General features: G+C 32.3%; 1 protein-coding gene across 10 annotated transcripts in view; it reads left to right on the forward strand.

The window, feature by feature from the left end:
• Positions 1-14,214, forward strand: part of LOC148624274 (hemicentin-1-like) — a 96,786-nt gene extending 82,572 nt beyond the window's left edge. For all 10 annotated transcript variants that reach the window (XM_088566913.1, XM_088566915.1, XM_088566918.1 and 7 more), the window contains 15 exons: positions 330-632; positions 995-1,300; positions 2,460-2,762; positions 3,492-3,794; positions 4,175-4,474; positions 4,820-5,119; positions 5,290-5,544; positions 5,917-6,225; positions 7,582-7,830; positions 8,087-8,350; positions 8,736-8,855; positions 9,669-9,735; positions 11,285-11,335; positions 12,042-12,077; positions 12,952-14,214. In XM_088566913.1, coding sequence (XP_088423039.1) covers positions 330-632; positions 995-1,300; positions 2,460-2,762; positions 3,492-3,794; positions 4,175-4,474; positions 4,820-5,119; positions 5,290-5,544; positions 5,917-6,225; positions 7,582-7,830; positions 8,087-8,350; positions 8,736-8,855; positions 9,669-9,735; positions 11,285-11,335; positions 12,042-12,077; positions 12,952-13,198 — 3,413 coding nt within the window. In that variant the 3' untranslated portion in view covers positions 13,199-14,214. The remainder of the gene's footprint in view (positions 1-329; positions 633-994; positions 1,301-2,459; positions 2,763-3,491; positions 3,795-4,174; positions 4,475-4,819; positions 5,120-5,289; positions 5,545-5,916; positions 6,226-7,581; positions 7,831-8,086; positions 8,351-8,735; positions 8,856-9,668; positions 9,736-11,284; positions 11,336-12,041; positions 12,078-12,951) is intronic.
• Positions 14,215-14,987: the final 773 nt, after the last annotated feature.

Raw genomic sequence — 14,987 nt, forward strand, 5'->3', positions numbered from 1 at the left:
TTATCTTGTGGCAATCAAAATTGGTCGACCCTGTTGTCCTTGTGTCCCATCCCTTTTTTTCATTTCGTCATCATTGTTTCATGTTAATTTTGTCATCCATTTCATGTTCATCGCCTGAATAAAGCTGAAATATTGCTGCTCAGGTGGTAAACCCCAACAATGAATCAATCAATCTAAAATGTATTTTGAACCTGGGTAAATCAAATACCTGTCTTATTCAAACAAATTGTACAGTGGTTCAGTTTAGAAAAATATCATGATATCTATGTCTTTCATGAAAGTTGAATGATAAAATGGATGCAGTAAACAATATTTTGGTATCATTTTAGGTCCTCCAATTGTCAGCATTCCACAGAGTCAATACAGTGTTACTATTGGCAACAGTATAACCTTAGTCTGTAGTGTGACCTCTAACCCTGCTCATACCAGTGTAAGGTGGGTGAAAACTCTGAACAATGTTGAAACCGACATCACTGTAACCAACAGCAACAAATACAGTGGAGGATCAGTAAATACACCATCTTTAACAATCAGCAGTGCCGCAAGTGCTGATGGTGGATACTACAAATGTTATGCCTCTAATAGTGTTGGAACTGGACAAAGTCAAAGTACTTTCCTTAATGTAGTTGGAAGTAAGTGGTGTAGAGATAGAAAATATCATTGTACAAGTGGCAAGATTTTTATCATCTGTTTACTATTGATATCTGTTTCCTTGCATAAACCATCATATAAAAAACACTTGTGTTTGTCATTAGAACAAAAAAAAAAATTCACAGATAAGATATATGTTTTACAATGTGTTCTTATCATATTTTGTTATGTAATGAAATGTTTGACAATCAGAAAAAATATCTTCTATTATTTTTTTTTTTACAAAATCCAGATTATTGTTTTGAAGATGTATTGAACACTGTCTGTCCATAATATAATAACTTGATAATTTGATATAAAATTAATTTGAATCATAAAATTATCTTTAATGATCTTTTTGTAGATGCTCCACAAGTGAATATTTTAGCCAATACCTACAGTGTAAATGTTGGTAGCTCTGTTACCCTGCAGTGTGTTGTATCTGCCAATCCACAACATACAACAGTATACTGGAAAAAGGTTGTCAATGGAGTTCCAACTAATGTAAATCTGGCTACAGCTAACAACAAATATAGTGGATCTACCGTCACATCTCCATCTCTTGTTATAAACAATGCAGTTGTAGCAGATGAAGGCTACTATGTATGCTATGCTGATAACAGCGTTGGAACAGGACAGAGTTCTCAAACATTCTTAGATGTTGTAGGAAGTAAGTTCATATTTGTTCTTTAAATACATATATAGGTATATTCAACTTGTGGAAATTCTTAATCATGAACTCATGGATCATTACGGTGTATCCATCTGCACCATGAGAACTGATTTGGTCAATGTGTCATAATTTTCCTTTCCTCTTTCGTCTACCCTGTACTTGACTTTTTATATGAAACTCGGCGGATGTTTCTAGAAAAACAGAGGACACTTATCCTACCAGTGCACTTGGTCCATGCTCCCAGTTTTTAGTTGAGTCTAAATTACTCATTTACTTCAGTTCTTTGTTGTATGTGTGTGTTTTTCATGTCTGGGTTACATTCTTTTGATTTCCAGTAGAATTTTGGTTATCTTGATTACATGGTACTCTTTAAAACATTTCAATTTGGTAAAATACCAGTAATTAATTTATGGCAGGTGTAACCTGTCAGAGGACACTTGAATATATAGACATATTTCAAAATCTTCTTGCCACAATTTTTTTCCTTTTTGTTGCTTTTCTAGGTATCTTGGTGGTTCATGTTGCATTGTAAAAAAAACATACATTTGCTTACAATAGTCAAACAGAGTCTGAAACTGCAGGTGCTTTGGTTGTTCATATTTATATATGTAAATTTGAAAATTGGGTTTAATATGGTATGGCAATGTTGTTATTCTTTACACAGAAATAGAATAATAAACTGAATAAAAATAATTATTTAAGACCATATAGTTAAGGCTTTTTAGTGAAGAAGATATGAAATGTATGGAAACTCTGTAAGACGTGACTTCCTGTCAGACTGAAATCAAGCTTTCAGTGCTTCTAAACTATAAACTCCTGTCAGACTGAAATCAAGCTTTCAGTGCTTCTAAACTTAGTCCTCTAATAGAATCTTTATTAGGCCATTGTAAAAAAATTCATTTCTTTTCAAAAAAGTAATAAACATTTTTTTATAATAAGAGAAAAATCTCTTCTATTCTGATGAAGTGACTTAAATATTGGGAATATTTTTTATGTTTTTAAATCAGATCTTAATTTTTTTTAAAATACATGTATGAGTAATGTACCATTGTTTTCATCAATGAGTTAATTACAAGGCCCCTGTTCGCATGTTTTTGATTGATATTGAGTCAATTTACCTATTACATAAAATTCTTTTTGACTTTTAAATTTCTAGATGTACCAATTGTCAATGTTGTTCAGCTCTCATACCAAGTGAACCTTGGAAGTGACATAGAACTGGAATGTACAATTACATCTAATCCAGCCCATACAACTGTATACTGGCACAAGTTAGTTAATGGCCAACCCCAGCCTATAACCGTAACAGGATCTAACAAGTATAGTGGATCTACCTTGACAACACCATCACTTACTATCCGTAATACTGTGCAAGCTGATGCTGGAAGTTATCGTTGTCTGGCTGATAATAGTGTTGGTACTGGCCAATCACAGATTACAATTCTCAATGTACTTGGCAGTAAGTAACACTTAATTTGATAAACTTTTCAAAATAATGAAGAAGACAGAAATTTTTATCGATGATTATACGTAAGTTTCTTTTCAAATGTCAAAGTTTAATTAATGACAAAAAAAGAAGACAGTGTGTCTGCAGTGGATGATTGAATAAAAAGGTAAACTATACATGAATTTACGCTTCAATACACACATATTCCTTTGCATACGTATGGGAGCATGGATGAATATTTACACATAATCGGCTGCACAACGACAGTGAAGGCGGCGTGGATGAAGTGATAGTTGGCATTGGAAAATATGACATGTAAAAAATTCAGCAGGAATATAATTGTTAAGGAAATATAACTAGGAAGAAGGAAAATTACAACAAGGTGTTTTTAAGGTTTCAGTCAGACTCAGTTCTAAGTTTTTTTTACGGAGCTGAAAATTACTCTCTTGACCGGTAAAATCAGTGTGCATATAATAAACTATTCTTATTGCTATATTATTCCATTAAGTTCATTGCCACACTCTTTCGAACTGCATGACCGCCATATTGGTTTCAAGTTGACTGGCGTGCATGCATGTATGAATGATCTGGCGAAGTTCATGCATGTATGAACTTTCTGGCGAAGTTCATGCATGTATGAACTTTCTGGCAACAATGTTCTCGATCAATCAAAAATGGCTATAAGCACGAAGAATCTCATGATTAGAATTATTAACAGTTGATTATTGATATTTTTTTTAGATGTACCAACTGTTGTATTGGACAAATCAGCTTACACTGTACCATATGGTGATACCCTGACCATTACTTGTACAATCACATCTGATCCATCCCACACTAGTGTTTACTGGCAGAGAATCAGCAATGGTGTTACCCAAACTATCACTGTACAGAATAATAACAAATATGCTGGATCATCCCTACAGGTTCCGTCACTGACCATCTTCAATGCTGATGGCAATGATGAGGGAGATTACATATGTTTTGCTACAAATGCAGTTGGAACTGGTCAGAGTGGGAGAGGAACTGTAGATGTTACTGGAAGTCAGTTTCAATAAGACTTCTCCATAATCACTTTTTTTAAGTAAAATCGAAACTTTATAATTTAAAGTTAATTTCTTCTGCCATTCTGTGAAAACATAAAAAAAAGAAAAATGTCATTCTATAAAATCAAAAAAAAAGTTTGGAATGTGGTCAAAAGTGCAAGTTATTGGAGGAAATATGAAATGCCTCTCTAAATTGCTGAAGTATTATAACTATTATAAAATGAATACTACAAATTAAAAAATGGAATTAACTGACTAAATAAACGATGGGGCTCCCTCTTAATGGCCAACACTTACATTACAAATATATCATCAGTGTTGCTGAGTATAGCAATACCCTAGTTAAGTAGATGCTAATTATTTATTTATCTATTTAAGGTGTACCAAGTGTTAGAATACTGAAAAGCAGTTATTCTGTCCAGAAAGGTAATCCCATTACACTGGAATGTGAGGTTACTGGTACTCCAGCCCATACCAGTGTTTATTGGACACGTATTGTCAATAGTCAGACTGTTACTCTAACAATGACTGGTGCTAAATATGGTGGTTCTACACCAAGTTCACCATCATTGATTATATTTAATGCTGCAGAAAGTGATGAAGGCTCATACATTTGCCATGCTACCAATGGAATTGGTACAGGCCACAGTTCTCAAACCGTTCTTGATGTCCAAGGCTGTAAGTTTTTTTGTAAAATTAGAATATATTAAAATGTATAGATTTATCATACTAGCTTTTTGGGGCAATTAATGGGATAATATTTAACTTGTTGAACTGAAAATTTGTGTCATAATGTTTATAATAATATTTTATATTAAAGTGTATGATAAGGACAATATAACAGTTTCATAAAAAGTAAAAATAACTGTAAATAGTAATTCTTTGTAAATCAGTTTTAGGATTACCCATGGTCCAAAACTGTTATGTCTTTGTAAATCAGTTATAGGATTACCCTTGGTCCAAAACTGCTATGCTTGTGATTTGAATATTACAGGGACAGTAATATTATTTTTCTACTTTTAGATGTTCCAAATGTTGTTGCTAGTATTACACCAACTGTCAGTGTAGGAGATTCCGTTGTTATTCAGTGTGTTGTTACATCAGATCCTAAAGAGACATCCATCACCTGGCAGAAAGTCATTAACAATGTTCCTACCTCTTTGTCTATAACATCTAACAGTAGATACTCCGGTGGAACTGTAACAACACCATCTCTCACCATTGCTAATGTTGAGGACAATGATGAAGGACAATACATTTGTCAGGCTACTAACAGTGTTGGTACTGGATCTAGTAACCAGGTTTACCTTGATGTTGTAGGAGGTCAGTCATTCTTAAATTAGTTTTTTTGGATATTTTGTTTAACAATCAAGGTGATAAGCATTTTCAGTTGACATAAAGTTGTACTAATTTACTAAATGAATCCTAATATTTTGACTTCTTATCTTATTAAACAGAATATTCTCATTTTGTTCTGAAATTTCATTTGATAGATGCTCCAAGACTGACATATGTGACACCAGCCAGGATAACAGTTCCAGAGGGTCAGTTGGTATTAGCCACCTGTGTCAGTACAGCCAACCCAGCCGCAACCTACCGGTGGTTTAAGGACAATAGCAATCAGGTGTTTGCCACTGGCGCAGAACTTAGGATTACAACATCTCAGAGGAGTGATATGGGTGTTTACACATGTCGAGCCAGTAACAATTATGGCACTGATGATGCTCAGCTCACTGTTGATGTTCAATGTAAGCTTTAGATATGCAGTTTTATTGAAGAGTTTTTAGTTAAGGGTAATACACAAAAAAATTAAAGGATAGAAAAGGATTTACACAGTTTGTTATTTTTTGTTGTACATATCTAAATGACAACCCAAAATACTGTTAATGAAGAATTCTTATAGGATTCTTTATTCTGTAATATAGGCTTGACACAATTTTGAATTTCATTTGAATTTGGGAATAGAAAAAAAACATGTTGCTCTGCAGAAAGGGAGTAATGTTGGTGAAACAAGAAATAAATTTATAAATCTACTCTCACTTGAACTTGGTTAACTTGTTTGAAAAGTATTTTTAGATGATGTACTCTTTATAGATTTTCATGACTTCGAATTTTTTTAGATAAACCTGATGTAACAATTTCGAAAACAACATCAGCCTTTAGTGGAACAGGAGGAGGATCAATCAACATTCCATGCACATATGTTGCCAACCCAGCTGTGACTAGTGTTAGCTGGAGAAAGATTAAGGCTGGAGTTACAGATATCTTATCCATCACAGGCAGCAAATATGGTGGAGGTGGTCTTTCCCAGGCTGGTCTTACTATATACAACTTAGGATCTGATGACATAGCATCATACCAATGTTTGGCAACCAACACCATTGGTACTGGAGAGAGTGAAGTTGTTACTCTCTCTGTAGACACACGAGGTAATGATATGTGTGGAGGTTTTAAATTTTGGCAAAAAAAGACAAGGATTTTAAAAGTCAACAGAAAACATAAACACTGCTTATTAGTCAAAACCTTGCAATCTTGGCCTGAATAAGTCCCACAATATATAAATCAGAACTACATAAGGAACTTATGATTTTTGACTGGCAGGACTCCTTATCTCTAACAATTGAAAACAGAAAAAAATATGTAACCTACCTCTAAAGCTGATTAAGAAAAAATATTCCCTCTCTAGTCATTCTACAAAATGAAAACCTCCTACTTTGTTTTAAGTATTCTTTACAAGAAATATACTTTTCTTGTTTGAATACCATTTATTTATTGCCATATATTTAAATAACATGTTTCCAGGTCCGTGGTTTTCCTCCCTGAACTAGTTGTCACATAAGTTTCTTCTTCATCATTATTGGCATTTTTAAAGTTTTTGTTTCAGTGACATGTTTTGACAGAAATTGAAGTGACATGTTTTGACAGTAATTGAAGTGACATGCTTTGACAGTAATTGAAGTGACATGCTTTGACAGTAATTGAAGTGACATGTTTTGACAGAAATTGAAGTAATTGATTTTACTGAAATTTTAAGTAAACAGAGAAATTTTTTACACAAATTTGGCTAAATCTCCTGCTTTGACATGAGTACCAGACTTAAATTTTTCATGAAATATGGGGAGGCTCCCTCCAAAAGCAGGAAACTTAACATGTATGCATCAGTTTCATCCTCATCTTTATGTTTGTGATTTGCCTCAACACTTTCATCAGTAATTTCTGTTTTTCAATCATGATTGGTACTAAAATTCCTTCACCAAGTACCTGCCCTTTGGCCAGACCTTGTAACTGTAACTACACACACAAAACTGACCACTCTTATTGTAATTTTCTTTATAAAGCACAACCATGCAGACATAGCCAAAGAAGCAAATCTTCCATTCATAGTCAATATACCAGACACACATAACCAATTGTATATAACCAAAGCAAGCATAACAAAGTGTATAAAGTAACCAAAACCTACATCACAGTGATTTTCAACATTTTTAAAAAGAAATATATGCCTGTGCCTTCCAGTTTTGGAAAATAATTTTGAAATAAATAACTGAAATGTAATACTGAAAAAAATCAACAGCAAAATTATCATGGTTTGGCATTTAGAAACATCCTTATTTTGGCTTTATTTTATAACTTGAAAAACTGCTGCTATTTGTTACAAAAATTTGAATTATAACGATATTAGAAAACAAATTCACAAATTGAACTAATTTGTAAAGAAGCAAACTGTAATTGAATGAACAATTGTAAGCATGCCTTTATACATGTATATTTGGATTTGTTTGTAGCTGCACCTTTCGATATTGCCATCAACCCTGTGTATGTAGATGTTGTGGCCGGAGATTCATTTGAAGCTACATGTACAGCCAAGGGAGATCCTGCTCCTAGCTTTGCTTGGTACTATTCTGACAGGATGATTCAGACTGGACCCAAACTTACTGTCACTAGTTCTGTCAGCACTGATGATGGATTGTACACATGTGTAGCTACTAATGCCCTTGGAATGGCTCAAGCTACATTAGATGCTAATGTTAGGTGTAAGTACTGTGTAGTTTGAACTAATAATTCCTTTTTTCGTCATGAAAAAGTGATAAGTGATATTACAACACTCAAAACTAATACCCACAAAGTCTGTTCTTCTATTTTAATATGAAAAAAGACCATTTTTTTTAGTCAAAAAGGTAAAAAAGTTTCTTTAGTCTATTATATATTTGTTATTTTTAAAATTTTACTGTGTATGTTTTTACCTTAATTTGTTTTATTATTATTATTTCTTTCTCTTTGTCCATTTAGTTACACCAATTAGCACAGTAACAACAACAGAATTCAAACGAGCTATTGGTAACCCTGTAACCCTGCATTGTTCTACCCGTGCCAACCCGGCTGCTACTGAGTGGATATGGACAAAGGATGGTTCAAATCTGCTCAATCATTATTCTGATACCTTGTTGGTTGACATGGACAGTCTTCAGGATTTAGGAACCTATACATGTACTGCCAAGAACACAGTTGGACAATCTTCTATCATTGAATTCCATATCAAGGAAGCTGAGAGAGGTTTGATATTAGATTATATTTAAGGGCTTGTAGTGTACCCCAAACATTTGACAGAACTTATGAAAATTTTAATAGTAAAAATGAATACATGAATGGTATCATTTAAGCTGTCTTAGTTCTCCTTTGAATTAAATCTGTGGCAAACTTCTATTTATATTGTTTATGCCAGCTGCTCCTGTAAGACTATGTTGTAATGGAGCAAAATTTGGAAAATGACAATAATTTTACTTTTGTTTTCAAATGAAGATACTTGGGACTAAAGTTCAATATGAAAAATGATCATTAAACAGCTGTTCAGGATTATACAGAGAGATATACACCTACAGATAATAACATTTAAAACTGAATCAACCATTGAAATATTTTTTCCATATTTCTATTTCAGTTACTGTTGTCAACACAACTAGTGGTGCTTTGTCTGAAGGAGAAATTGCAGCCATTGTTGTTGGTTGTTTACTTGCCATTGCTTTAGTAGCTATCCTCATTATCTGTTGTTTCACTCATGGTAAGTGATTCATAATTTCTAATAATGATTTATTTTCACAACAGATGTGTAACAGAGATGCTTGTTAAATCCTGTTTGAGTTATTTACCCTCCCATTGATAATTCTACAATATATTAAATGTAGCAACACTTCAAACATATATGAAAATTAAAAATGGTTCAAAATATAATATGTAAATAAACATTTTTGATTAATTTTACATCACTGTTTATTACACTTTCAATTGACTTTTTTGTAAATAATTTTATTATATAGATAGTAGTGTTTTATCGAATTCACGCTGTGAAATAAATTTGGTAATTTCACTCTCTGACTTTCTCCACCTGAAATGTCACAACTTTGATATAAATCCGCCACTCACAGAATTTAAAATTCATGTTAAAAATATCGACAAGTTATGAAGAAATTCTATATAATAAATAGGATAATCAGTTGTTAATCATGAATAACCAAAATATTATCACTCGTACCAAGAACGCTTGAGGATTTAACTCGTTAAATCTAGGTGTTCTTTGGTACTCATAATAATATGAAGGTTATTCACTCTTTCCAATTAATTATCCTGTTAGTAATAATTTGTAATTTGACAGTAAGGAATGTGGGTAATGCTACCAATGGTTTTCTTAGAAAGCTAAATATAGGTTTAGTTATAAAATGCCTGAAAGTAACGATTCTGAATCAAATAAAAAACCAAGATATTCTGTTTGGAATTTAAAAGGATATTGGTAGCTTAGAAAAAGAAAACAAAAAAAAAAAAAAGGCTGTGGAGTTTTAAGATTTGATAACATCACATTCTTAATTATTTTTACCAGGCATGTGTAAGAAGAAGGAAAGAATCGTTGAAGTACCTGTCCAACCTGAACCAAGAACCACATACAAGTAGGTTTCATCTTTATATTGTCATCATTTAACCTTTATCAGGTCCCATGGAACCCTACACAGTAATGTAGTACTTATTTTGACCATAATGAAAACAATCCTCAAGATAATGAGAAAATTCACTATGTCTCTAATCAACTGTGAAATGAAAATGGAAAGATAATTACTGTGTCAAAAAAAATAAAATTATACAAAATACAGTACTTCAACTGGTAATATTGACTGGTTCAGTGTCGCGATCATGTTTCAAATCCAAAATATAGGCTGCATACCTCCATACATCAACGAGGATGCATGTAAAACTTTGGTCAATTCATCAATTGTCTTTCGATTGGATTATGGCAACGCATTACTCTATGGACTACCAGCTTGTGTCATTCAGAGACTACAAAGGATTCAGAACACTGTTGGGCGGGTGGTAACAAGAAAAAAGAAACACAAACACATTTCTCCGACACTTGAGTCTCTCCATTGGTTGCCTGTACAGTACAGGGTGCAATACAAAATTCTGTTGTATGTTTTCAAGTCCATGAAACAAGAAATGCCACTATATATAAGTGAACTTGTAAACTTATACAGGCCATCAAGATTGTTAAGGTCTGAAAACAACTTAACACTTGTAACTCATATTGTGTGAACCAAAACCTACAGCAATAGAAGATTCGATAAAGTGGTTGCCACCCTTTGGAACGCATTACCAAAAGAACTGCATAATGCAAAATCAGTGTCTATTTTCAAAATGAAGTTAAAAACTCACTTTTTGTGACAAGCATTTTGAAGCCCTTAATTTCGTTTCTGTGATACGTAGTGCCATAGATGTTTGCTTGCTTTTGATTATTGAACCTTTGTTTTAACTGGTGATATTTTTCTTTTTTTAATGTGTACATTGTATGTTGTAGTAGCACATATATTTCTTTTCAAAGTTTTTTTTTTCCAAGATTTCAAATTTTAAACTTCTTTTTGGTAATTTTTAAATAGCAAACTTATCTTAGACTTTTTACCAAATTTATTCAATATATTTTTACTCAATTTGACTATGATTCATTTATATATATTCTTGTTTTTCTAAATATTTCCAATTTATTAACTTTAATAAATAACTAGACAAGTTTTACTACTCTGATATATTTTTGTGTGTTAATGTATTATATTTTTATCAGTAGTATATTTTTAAACATGTGATGTGATGTAAAGCTCTTTGAGTAATATTGTTTTAGATTAAGCCCTATAGAAAAATTGTAATAATACCAGTAATGATGATAAATATATGATAGTCTTCAGAGAAAAAGTAAGGATATTATTTTTAATCTTCCTAATCAATGGCATGTATGATTTCATAAAAAAATTATAGCAGTTGAGCCTCCAACTTTTGCTTGATATTCAGTTCGTCACTAAATTCTTGCACACGCACACACACACACACACACACACACACACACACACACAGTGTTAGAATGTAAAAACATGTATGGGAAGATGTTATTGTCAATAGTTGATTCTCTTCCAATGATGTTTCTGTGATTATTCTAGTATAATTTCTTTGTTTTAGAGAACCAATTTATCTGAAGGATGTAGCTTTATCTATGGCTCCACAATACAAGTAAGTCTACTAACAAAACTTCCATCTTCAGAGGACTAATGTTCCTCAAAACTGTAAATGCAGAAATTATTTTGATATTTGTGTGCAACTATTACCGATTTCATATTCACAATGAAAACATGCATTATGGAATTTTAAACAATACATGTACTGATGTAAGGTTTTTATTTCAAAATTGCATTGTCAAACTGCATGACAATATTGCAGTAATAAATAGATGCAATAATTTCAGAATTTACAGTAGTTAACTAAATCTTTTGACAATTAAGATTACTATTATACCCCTGTAATGAAGTATGTAGTGATGTTCCTCTGTCTCAAGTTCCAGTCCACAACTCTTCTTAAACCACTGAATAGAATATGATGAAACTATCACATATTCTTAATCATGTGATGGGCGCCTGCTATTTCATTTGTACATCTGAATGATTTTTAGGTTTTTTTTAGGTAGATGTAAAACATGGACTTAGTCATTGCTCTAACTATGGGGACCACCTTCTAATTCACATCGCCTATAACACCACTGAATTGAATTTGATGAAACTTTCACAAATCCTATATTATATGATTACATTGTGTACCTCTCATTTTATAATATCTATTTGAATGACTTCTGGGGTTTCCTATATGGTTTATGGGGAGGGGCGTGTTTGTAGTTGCAGTTTACAGACATAATTATTTGAAAACTTTTATTTTTCTTTTTCAGGTCCATTGAATATGTTCAGCAAGAGCCACAATATCTGTAAGTACCGATAGCTATAGGATAATGTGAATTAATTTGACAATTCCTTTTTGTTGGACTATGTATGGATAAGTTTATTCTTTTGATTTTGTCCTTACCAAGAAAACAGTGTTTATAGCTTGTGTCATGATGAAACCAATAACTATCTCAATATGTGTCCTGTCTTAAATAATGAATGCTTGGGTAATTTGCATCCTTCCCAACTGTTCATGTTACATGTACTGGTATTTAGAATTTGATTAAAGTAAATATTTTTCCTTATGACACGAAGTCTTTGGTTTGTATTTTCTAAAAATATTTTTGCATTGTAACAGATATTTGTTTGCAAGTGGGGGTCAGCAGTGATAGGGGTGCCTGTCCTTCCTTCCGCCTGCCACAGGAGGGATCCATGTCTTATCCATTACTACTTCTATACCTCTGAATGAAATTGATCGAAACAGAATCTTTATTACACGTTCCCACTGTGTAACTCCTATTTCAGATTTTGATCCAAATCAAAAGGTGCATGTTATCAAATGGGTAGTTAGGGTATCAAGTAACTTCCTTATTTGGGGGTTTCTCATAGAAAAACATAAGACTTTGTCATTTGTAAATATAGGGACATGGGGGACCCATCTCTTATCTGTTACTCCTCCTATAACAATGAATGGAATTGAATTGGATCTTTCAATGCATTTTTATGACATGTTCCCATTGTGCAGTGCACCTCCTCTGTTAGATTTTGATCAAATTAATAGGTGCATGTTATCAAAGGTGTGGTATCAAATAAGTGAGCATTGCTTACAGTTTTTATAGTTTTTGAAGAATGATTTTCCAATGTTTTATTTTTTCTTACAAAATCTCTGTTAATTGTTTACACTTCGTTCTGTTTTAGACGTTATGATAACTCTCCAAGGTATTACCAAGAATCTCAATACTTACCTGCTGTGGAATATCTTTCTGATTACGATGAGGAACGAAGGAGGAGGAAAAAGAAGAAAACCAGAAGAGGAGAGCAGGTTGTAATGGAGGAAAGGGTTGTCTATGGTGGGGACCTTCTTGCTAATAATGACAGTGCTGTTTATCGCTCTGTTGAAAGACCAAGTACTGGCAGCCAGGATGTTTACTTAGAAACTCAGTAAACAAAAACAAATCAATATGCCAATTAGTAACTTATATGTATTTACACTTCCCCATGTGTGAACAAGTTCAGTGGCAATTTAATGACAATAGTACATGGGTACTGATTATAATATATAACATTGTTTAACATAATAATGACTTTGTATTCCCCACTTTTTTTACAGGTATTTAATTTTTCTCTTTTTAACAATTTTTTAGGGGTTTTAGATCATCTTACAATTGTTATAAACTTAGAAATGATCTTTTATGCATATCAACATTTGTTAAGTTTACATTATATATATTGTTTGTTATTGTTTTGGTTAGAATAAAGAATTCAATAGTTAGACAAACCAGCTTGGTAGAAATCTTAAAATTGTGATATTCTTCTTTTTCTAGTACAATAAATTGATTAGTGAAAGTTTTATTCAAATTTGGAATTTAGCATAGTAGAGAATGGTAGTTTAGAATTAGATAAATATTATTTTTTTACAATTCTTGTATATAGATTCCATGATAGCTTAATTATAAATTCTGTTATATCAATTTTGTTGAAGACAGATTATTGTTCATTGTTTTTTTTACCAGATGAGCAACTTTAACCTAAAAAGAACAATTGTCTATGCAATTCTGACTTGTCAAAGATCTTTTGGAGGTCTTTATCATTAATTCAAAATCAAATTATTTTCTGCAGTTTATTTTGTTTTCCGTAGAACAAACATTTACCAATATAATCGGAATGAACTCATGTAAATGGATTAGTCAATGTCAGAGTTTTGAGAGGACATTATGTGGATCTAAAAGCAAAGATCATTGATATTCATTTTAAGTAAGTTTGTCATCTCATTTTACGAGATATTTTAAGGTGGATCTAAGAGTAATGAATGAATGTGAGTGAATGTAGCATTGATCATATAATCTGTCTCTCATATGTATTTGATTTGTTTTATATATATATATATATATATAAACATATACACACATGTATATACATTATATGAATTTTTTAATATCTAATTAAATCTCTTTTAATATATTTTTTTTCCTATTTATTTGTCCACCTTAGGGTCTGTAGAGATTATACAGACAATGTGATAACAGTCTGTAACTCTCCATCCTGCTTTAAGATGCATATATACACATGTATATATTGTCCATTACATTGGACCTTCAATGATTTCTAGGAGTCTTATCTACTCATTTTAGACAAGAGTACTAATGAGATTTACTTAGTGTGAATTCAACCCAGCCTTGCAATTGTTTTCGGATAGTAGTTACCAAAATATTGCAGTTGTATAATGGTATGGCTCTGTCATCTTTGTCCACAGACACTTGGTATTATAACTTCACCATGAGTTGGTTGCTCTGGATAAATCCAAAAGGAAAAGCTGCTCTTAGGGTTGATCAATATTACACCAGGTTATTGCTCATTGGTCTATATTGGCTCAAACATGTTTTGATATAAGAAGTTGCTTTTAACATTGTTGTGCTATAAGATAGCTGAGAAGGAAAAAAGTTTCAAGTATAAAAAATATCATAGCTAAAAATGTCTCCAAAGTTATTGTGAATGGAACACTAGAATTCTGTAATTAGCTGATATCCAACCTTTACCTTTTGATATAAAGGAAACATACTAATATTGATACAATGGGACTGTAAGTAACCTTCATTGACCTTCACACCATGGTCATTTTCTTAGAGAACCAGTGTCCAACCAATCAGATAGGAGAATAGTGAGTACAGGTTTTACAAAAAATATTCCTTCTGAAAAATTTTAAGAATTGAATGATAAGGTGATAAAAAATTGTG

The sequence above is a fragment of the Perna viridis genome, chromosome 2 (assembly GCF_037379345.1).
Source record: "Perna viridis isolate PV_CMFRI_1.1 ecotype Kerala chromosome 2, ASM3737934v1, whole genome shotgun sequence".
Lineage (NCBI taxonomy): Eukaryota > Metazoa > Mollusca > Bivalvia > Mytilida > Mytilidae > Perna > Perna viridis.